This window comes from Poromitra crassiceps, assembly GCF_964638095.1.
Source record: "Poromitra crassiceps genome assembly, chromosome: 15".
Classification (NCBI taxonomy): domain Eukaryota; kingdom Metazoa; phylum Chordata; class Actinopteri; order Beryciformes; family Melamphaidae; genus Poromitra; species Poromitra crassiceps.
The window spans coordinates 8,996,543-9,005,916 of NC_139634.1; the positions used below are offsets into that span (position 1 = coordinate 8,996,543).

At 44.7% G+C, this 9,374-nt stretch overlaps 1 protein-coding gene across 1 annotated transcript in view; it reads left to right on the forward strand.

The window, feature by feature from the left end:
* unc5a (unc-5 netrin receptor A) overlaps positions 1-9,374 on the forward strand; it is a gene marked incomplete at both ends in the record, with an annotated part of 210,697 nt that overhangs the window by 89,879 nt on the left and 111,444 nt on the right. Inside the window, one exon of the mRNA XM_083651971.1 lies at positions 5,632-5,847. Coding sequence (XP_083508097.1) covers positions 5,632-5,847 — 216 coding nt within the window. The remainder of the gene's footprint in view (positions 1-5,631; positions 5,848-9,374) is intronic.

Here is a 9,374-nt window from a genome sequence, read left to right on the forward strand (position 1 = left end):
GCCTGTGTGTCATGTAAGATTCGGGGGAAATAAAATGCGATGGGTAGGATGTGATTTGAAGTCGACGGGCTGTCTACCTGTCACTCACCACCAACCTCGCTCTTCTTCTGCTGTCTTGCGTAATGCGGGTAGAGTTTAGAGTCCTGGTTGAAGAGCCATATAACACGGGGGTGAAGTGGCCTAGTCACTGAGGCAGACAATTTATGGCTGGCAGTCCATCAGCGCCGATGTTAAAGGGCTTTGATTAAGAGCAGGGGTGGAGAGATGGGTTTCACTGCCCTCCAGGAGCACACAAGGCCGGGCAAGCTCTGTCACTACCACTACTACTATATCCCAACACTCACAATGCATACAGTATCAGTGTCTCTCTCTCTCTCTCTCTCTCTCTCTCTCTCTCTCTCTCTCTTTGCTCGCTCTTTCATGAGTTCCAACTCACGAAGGACACTGAAATTAGACATTTGGTGTCACGCTGTCACTCCATCCTAGGAAAGTCGGCCATGACAGCGAGTGGGAGGAGTCCAGCTCCAGCCCCTGGTGAAAAGCTTGAAAGCTTGCAGCTTTGCTCTTGTCTTCCCCAGCAGGCATCAGGTCTCAGCCTTGAGTCCAATCCGACATGGTGACCAGTGGCCACGCTCGGTATTGGAAGTTACGTGACGCTGTGCGGCCCAAAAAGCCCCCCCCCCCCCCCATAGACATACATACATGGGGAAAGAAGTGGCTGTTTAACTCTGGAAAAATGTTTCTGTGTTTCACTCAAAGTCAAAAAGATTTTTGAATCATTAAGTTTTAAACCATTGGGTCCGTTTTTTCTTCAAGAGCCGGATAAAGCTGTCTTTTCTGGAGCTCCATGACCGCGCCTCTAGGGAGCCCCCCATGCCTATTCTCATAGCTACTTCCTTGTTATGGTACGGTGTGTAACCGAAATCTGTGACCACCGAGATCTTGTGACCACAGAGGGTACTTGATGCCAGGCCCGGACTGGCCATCTGGCAGTTTTGGCAAATGCCAGAAGGGCCGGTGGTGTGCGTTATGGTCCGACCGGACTGCAGAAAAAAAAAATCTAAATTAGAATAATAATGAACTTCACCGGCCCAGCACTGAACCGGGCCGGCCCATTTTTATGGAGGGGGTTCTCCCCCTTACTGGCAAGTGATTGTGGCATGGTGTGAGAGAGAAGGACCTCCCCTCTGCTCTGCTCAAAGTGGCCTGCTCCATGTCAAAGCGTCTCAAGGAAGGGTCAAGGAACCGGGAAAAGATGGCGGACGTAGAGGAAATGGAGTCGGATGATGAAGCGGGAGATAGTGGAGGTTTAAAGGAAAAGAAAAGAAAGCAGTCTATGTTCAGTTCAGATAGTGAGTATAGTCGATCAGTGAGGAAGAGAGAGGAGTTTATGGTAGGAGGGACGGTTGCGGTAACAAAGGAGGATGGACTGTTTGGTGATCATCGTAGAGTAGGGAGGTTTGTGGAAAAGGAAATTGGGGACGTTAGGTCGGTTAGGATCACAAGATGTGGAATGCTTATAATAAGAGTGTGTATCAAAGAAACAGAGAGATACAGCTTTGGAGAAAATGAAAGTGTTTGGAGCTGGTCGTGCTACTGTGTTACTTGTTTTCCATTTGGAACTGAGCTAAGGAAGAAGGGAGTGGTGAGTGGAGTGCCTCTGTCGGTAGAGGCGGAATGGTTTTTCAGTGTGCAAGGTGTGGTTGAGGCGAAGAGGCTGATGCGATTTCGTGAAGGAGAAAGGGAAGATAGTACGTCATCAGTGTGTTTGACATTTGATGGAGAATTGCCTGAAAGAGTGTATGTGGATTATTGTTGTTAGATAGGATAAGGATGTTTGAGAGAGCTCCGCTGCGATGTTACTGTTGTCAAAAGAGTACGGTCATGTAGCTGCTGTGTGTAGAGGGGTCAGTAGATGCTGTGTGTAGAGGGGTCAGTAGATGCTGTGTGTAGAGGGGTCAGTAGCTGCTGTGTGTAGAGGGGTCAGTAGATGCTGTGTGTAGAGGGGTCAGTCGATGCTGTGTGTAGAGGGGTCAGTAGATGCTGTGTGTAGAGGGGTCAGTAGATGCCGGAGGTGTGGGAAGGAAGGAAGATTGTGACAGATCACACTGTTTGCTAGGGGAAGATGAGGCGACATGCCTACACTGTGATGGAAGCCATCACGCAGCAGGGTCAAAACAGTGGCCAAAGAGAATACAGGAAGTGAAAGTGAACAACATCAGAGTAGAAGTGAATGGGATCTCTTATGCTGAAGCGGTTAAAAGAGTGGAGAGAAATGATCAAGTGGAGGAAGTGGAGAAAGGGAACCAGAGCAGAAACAGAAGGGAATTGAACAAAACATTTGTGTGGACAAAAGAGGGTTTTCCTGACGGTCATGGCCATGGTGATCAATTGGGCAGAACAGGTCAAAGGAAAAAAGGAAAAGATTATGATGATGACGATGATGATGATGATGATGATGATGATGATGATGATGATGATGATGATGATGATGGATGCGGCGAGAAGGTTTCTGAATATTGTTGACATTTCCAGAGAGGAGATTTTAGAAAGCGCTGAGGGACGAATTTCCACAGACTCAGACGAGTGCGTCTGGGTCATAGAATGGTCACACAGTTTATGAATGGGAGCAGACGGAGCACTATGGGAGGATACATGATGAACACTGGAAATAGATTTGCACTATGGTGAATTTCCCCAAAGGGGGTAAATAAAGGACAACTTAATAACTTAACCTAACTAGGAAGAAGACGTCAAAGTCCAGTAGGTGGCGGTAATGCACCATTTAAGGATGCCAACCGCCAATCAAATCCAAAGAAGAAGAAGTCTCAACCACGGAAGTTCAATTTCCTTGCTAGATGCATTATCAATATCTACAGGTAAGATGGACATAAACCGAACGTCTTAACGTTAGTATTGATCAAGCCTTTATGTTGATGGCCATGACAGAGGAGAGACTTTATTTATCTTTGGACACAGACTGCTCATGCGTGTGGTGTGAATGTGTTTCAGTGATGGTATAGTATACTGCCTTGTTATTTCATGACCTGTGCCTCATGTACGGTACAAAGACGATGTGCTGCCTTGTTGTGTCGGGGATGGCGTTTCTCTGAGGCATGTGAAGCTGCTGTACGCATTATATCAAGTGCTGTATCAAACCTGTTGGACTGTTGCGGACTGTTACATCACTGTAGAATGGAGCTAGTGGCCTACCTAGGCTCTGCTGCAAAAGGAGTAGCTAGTTAATCGTGCGTTCCTTTATCGCAAAAGAACTGGGATGTGGAGGCTAAATGACGTCACATCCGTTTAGTTAGCATTCCATTTGCAGAAAAGTTGAGCTGGGAAGTTCACTGTCCACTGGTCAGATCCACTCGCTAGCCAGGCTAGCCATTGTTAGCAATAACAGTTGATAACAAGGCATTTCGTGGCATTTTACGCATACAAACTGCAGCCTCATGTCCACACAGATAGAAGTAGGCCGTGCTGTGTGTACAGGTGATTTAATGAGACACAAACAAGACAGAAGTGCTAAATAGCATTTATACGATTATAACTACTGTTGTTGCGCGGATCAGCCATCTTGGATTTTTGAGGTCGGGGCTGCTGAGGCTCCTACGAGTTTGGAATGGGAAATACCAGCTCTAGTGACGTCACGTCCCAGCTCATGAACTTTGAACCGGTAAGATTACCAGTTCCCAGTTATAAAGGAATGCACGATATATTGCAACGTTTGTTGGTGAAATCAGTGGTGTAGTCGTTAATTGTAGTAGGGGCCCTGAATTACCGGTACTGTTTTGATCATAGTTTCACTGTTATTTAACTTAAAGGACACCTAAATGACAGGTGTTATTGAACTTAAAGGACACCTAAATGACAGGTGTTATTTAACTTAAAGGACACCTAAAGGACAGGTGCGTCGGAGGAGGGAAAACCCGACTGGATCCATAGAGAATAACTACCGCACACTGTCTCCAAATGCAAAAGGTTTATTTAACAGAATAACGTTTCGGTCCTAAGACCTTCTTCAGATTCTGAATAGAGTTACTTAAATGGTGCATTACCGCCACCTACTGGACTTTGACGTCTTCTTTCTAGTTAGGTTAAGTTATTAAGTTGTCCTTTATTTATACCCCCTTGGGGAGATTCATCATACAAATCTATTTCCAGTGTTCATCATGTATCCTCCCATAGTGACAGCACTGAGGAAGGCCTGTGTGCCCAAACTGCCCGACCCAGACTACAGCTATTCAAACTTCAAAAAGTATTTTGTGTGTGCTGGCATTTCCTGCTGTGACTTGATATTGTTTGTGCCCTGCACCAAAGTTATATATATTTTTGGAGTGTGCTCACTGTTCACTTTTTCCTCCCATAGTGCTCCCATTCATAAACTGTATGAAATGGCCTGCATTTATATAGCGCTTTTATCCAAAGCGCTAGGTACATTCACCCATTCACACACCGATGGCGGCAGGTTACCACGCAGGGTGCTGGCACACCAACGGGAGCAATTTGGGGTTCAGTGTCTTGCCCAAGGACACTTTGACATGCAGACTGGAGGAGCCGGGAATCGAACCACCGACCTCTTTTATCCAAAGCGATTAGTGACGACCCGCTCTACCTCCTGAGCTACAGCCGCCTCCCAATGACCATTCTATGACCCAGACGCACTTGTCTGAGTCTGTGGAAATTCGTCCCTCAGCGCTTTCTCAATCTCCTCTATGTCAACAATATTCAGAAACCTTGTCGCCGCGTCCATCATCATCGTCATCATCATCGTCATCGTAATCTTTTCCTTTTTTCCTTTGACCTGGCCATGGCCATGAACGTCAGAAACCCTCTTTTGTCCACACACGTGTTTTGTTCAATTCTCTTCCGTTTCTGCTCTGGTTCTCTTTCTCCACTTCCTCCATGTGATCATTTCTCTCCACTCTTTTAACCGCTTCAGATTCTAAATAAACTTTTTGCATTTGGAGACAGTGTGCGGGAGTTATTCACTGTTATTGGACTACAATGCAGATAGTCAAGGAGCTCTGGACAAAAGTCATATCTAGAAATATTCCTAGATTTGTGTTTGAGAGACAAAATCTCATCAAATGGGGGTCTGTTGCCCTGATGTGGACTAAATGAGGGGTCCTTGATATGAAAGAGGTTGATAATCACTGGCCTAGGGAACCTATCTCTCTCTCTTTCCATCCCTCTCTCGCTCTCTCTCTCTCTCTCTCTCTAAATCATATAGGCCTAACACATCACATAACTGTATCTTTGCCCAATTTTAAGTGGGTATACTCAAATCCTGGAGCTTTCCTAGTGCGTATGTACAGTATACTGGGAGATATACTGGGAGAAATATCTACAATGGTTCAATAATATATAGCATGGATATAAATGAAAAACATGGGTCTAATAGGCTAAAACTAATCTGGATGCAGAAGCAGCAAGAGAGCAGAGCAAGTGCGAACGTACAGATCAGACTAGCCTAAAGCCAGTAGTGAAAAAAACGTTTTGTAAGTTTGGTGAGCAGCTAATGTTGAAATGAATGGGCAGCCATGTTTTCAGTTCATCCTCCAGTTATATAAAAGCTGCTTGTGTCGTCCCTTCTAAAAATCCCTCGCTTCTCTCTCTCCCCTCAAGGTTCCGAGCACGCTGCCACGGCGACGCTTCCTGCCGCCTTCTCGGACCTGTTACCTCACTTCCTGGTGGAACCGGAGGACGAGTACATCGTGAAGAACAAGCCCGTGACGCTGACGTGCCGCTCCACCCCGGCCACGCAGATCTACTTCAAGTGCAACGGCGAGTGGGTCCACCAGGACGACCACCTGATCGAGCGCACCGTCGACCCAGCCACAGGTACGTGTGTCAACTAACCCCCCACTGTCTGTCCAGTGTTTCCCCCGAGAAAGATTTTCAGGCCTGGAGGGATTTCCAAACGTACCCCCCGACCGCAACGGTGGGGGGCCCTCGCTGGCGACCCTAACTTTTAGCTAACCTGTTCGCATCAATGTTGGCAATGGCATCCCAAGTATCATCATACTATTATGGGATGCGATGCGAACGGTTGTATTATGGGATGTGCGTTTCCCAGGCAACGACACACGTTGACACGTTTTGGAACAGCGCCGCACGCTGGCACGATGCTCCTAAAAGCAAAATGCTTATTGTTTTGAATGATTTGGCATCTTCTATTACTGTCAACACTGTCAACAACAGTATTGTTGTATTGTAATAATATGCCATAAAGGTTTATTGAAGTTTTGGGGAGAGCAGATAAACAAAGTTTAAAGACCCCCTAAAGTTCTTTCAGGTGGATGTCTGAGCTTCACTGTGCAGAATGATGTCTGTGCAGAGTTTGACACTAGAAGACTGTTTCCACAATCATCTGCTGAAAGTGGAAAGTTTCTCTGACTTCACTGAAAAGGCTGTTTTCAACAAGCAGGATTCATGACATCACGAATCCCGCAGCCAATCACTGTCCAGTATTCAGCAGTTAAAAGCCCCAACACATTCTCACTCCCAACTCAGGTAGTCAGGTAGGCTGCTGCAGATCGCTCAGGAACCCCTGTCGTCACTTTGTCACGAGTGAGAATGTGTTGAAAGCCCGTGATGTATATGCTGTGATTGGCTAGTTATGCTGGAGATAACCTTGATTGGTTGCTTTGGATTTTTAAATGAGGGAGAAGGAGGGGAAGTCATCTTAAGGATTTTAACAAGATAATTTAACCTTTTTTTGTGGGAAAAGGTTAACCATCACATACATTATTATTACTAGTAGTATTTTATATACATCTTGAAACATGACTTTAGGGGTCTTTTTGATGTTTCTGTTTAATTTTGGCGGAAGTTAAGTATTTGCTATGGCTCCCCCCCCTAACCCCAGAATCCCCATATCCCTAATTTTTCTGTTTGTTTTTGTTTGTTTATTTCATGGGCACCACTTTTGTGATGAGTCATCTTAGCAAACATTATGGTCTCAAGACAATAAGCTAACAAGACTCAGCTAAATAAGCTAACAGGACGAAACACACTAAGTGCAAAGTAATCATAAGAGAAATACTGTCTGACGCGTAATCTTACAGTTTTAGTAAAGAATCGTGCTTTTTTTGTGTCACCATGATCTACAGCCTACTCACCAGAATAAAATGTTGACATGTTACATTTCTACAAACCATGGATCTCACTCTCAACATTTGTGAACCAAAAAAATATGTTGGATATAAACGCGTAATGTAGGGATGTCAACGGTTAACCGTTAATCGATTAACCGTCGCTAACGTCGTTGTTCGGTTATTGCTGTCGGTCTATCAGTTAATATAAAAAAAAAAAAAAAAAATTGGTCTATTTACTCAATGAGCTCATGCCCAAACAAGGCGTGTCTATTTAGATGCTGAAATGTTAATGCTTTTTGTGTTAGAAATTCTAACACAAAAAGAATTTGTGTTGAAATGTTGATGCTTTTTGTTAATGCTTGTTAATGCTTTTTGTGTTAGAAATTCTAACACAAAAAGCATTAACATTTCAGCATCTAAATAGACACGCCTTGTTTGGGCATGAGCTCATTGAGTAAATAGACAAAAAAAAAATATATATATATATATTAAAAAATTATGAATTAACCGATAGGTTAATCGATTATTAGCGTCGGTTAATCGAAAGTGAAATTAACCGAAGATTGACATCCCTAGCGTAACGTTATAGCCTACACCTCTAGCCGCCGTGTAAATAAAAACAGTCTGCTATTGAGATAGTCCAGTGTGCAGTAAGGGTGTCATGGCCGGGCCATAAACATTTGCCTGTGTTTTCCTATTTTCCACTACCCTTGGAGCACCACTGCTCGAATTTGCCACCTTTGACCTACAGTAGTTACCTGACCTCTGACCTTTCATGAGTGCAACCAATCTCACCCATCCACCTTATTTTTGAATCCGCTGTGAAATGATTATGGGTCTGATTGTTGCAGCTGGTTAACGTAGCCTACATGGCCGAGGGTCTGCATGCGGCGCTCGTGCTCAGCGCATTTCCTCATCAAACTCTGTGGAAAAAAGTTGCTTGTCACAAAGAGATAACACTCGTTTGACGCCTTATCTGAGGGAATGTAATCATGTTATCTATCACATCCGCTAACCCGTTGCTCTTTGAACAACTCGGGATATTTATCAGCGAGATGTTTGGCCAAGCTGGACGTGATCGGCTCCCTTCGCCTGCAGCTTTGACACATCGTTTACAGACGCAGACGGGCTCCGTGTCAGCAACGTAACGGTGGGAGGGGGGCTGGGTGGATGACACCAGAAGAAGCGCCCATATTTCACGTAAGGCATCATGGCAGCTAGAAATAAGGTGGATAGCAATATAGCTCCTGCTGCTCTCTGCTCGACCTCGCGGCGAGAGGAGAGAAGATGGCCTCTCACGTGAAGGCAGATTTAGACACTGGAGACCGGAGTTTGAGTTCCAGCATTTCCAAAGTCGACATTTAAACCGCAAGTCACATTTAACGTTTTTTGTTATTTAACCCTAATCAAAACCATAACCCTAACCTTAACCAAGTTGTTTGAGTTGGATAACCGTTTACCGACAAGTCGTTTACTTTGGGCAACGTTTTCCAATGAATGTTGGAGACGATGCAGTGACATTTTCAAATTAACCCAAGATTTTCAAATTTAGATTGGAAACTCTGTGGTTGGAGGACTTGTTGAAATGTTCGCAACATATTTTTGGTTTCACAAACGTTGAGATTCTGCGTATCCGTGGTTTGCAGAAAGGTAACATCCCAACGTTTTATTCTGGCGACTGGGCTGTGATGTAGCAGCGAGCATGATGGGAAATTAGACAGAGCAGGTGACCTAATGTGTTGTACATGTTTTGATCGATTACATTTATTCAACGAAATGTTGCAATACAGTTTGATGATGGAAGCTGTATGTATGTATGTATGCATGATAAAAATCATATGATATGACTATGATCCAGAGCTGGAGATTGCAAGATAGTACAGACACATCTGAATGCCGGGAGGGGGCTGGGGTTTATATTTATAGAGGGCCTGTGATGGGACCCCTTCCCCACTGTTATGGCCCCCGGGTGTGATGCTAACTAGACATGTGACATACTGTATTAGACGTGCGTGTCAGAGATGAGTAGTGCTTTTTTCACCTGCTTCTGATCGTGTGATATTAAAGATGACTTTCTTCACTGGGTCATACAACACAGCATAAATAAATAGCATATCAAGTGTGTGTTGGCGAGTTGAAGCTGCGTTTTGCAATTTGCCAGTGATTACTGTGTTCCATCAAGCTGTTGGCTCATCCTGCAGTCTGTTTAGGCTGCCAGTCTCCTAATAAGCACATTCGTTTCAATCTCACAAATCTCCCCGATCACCTTGG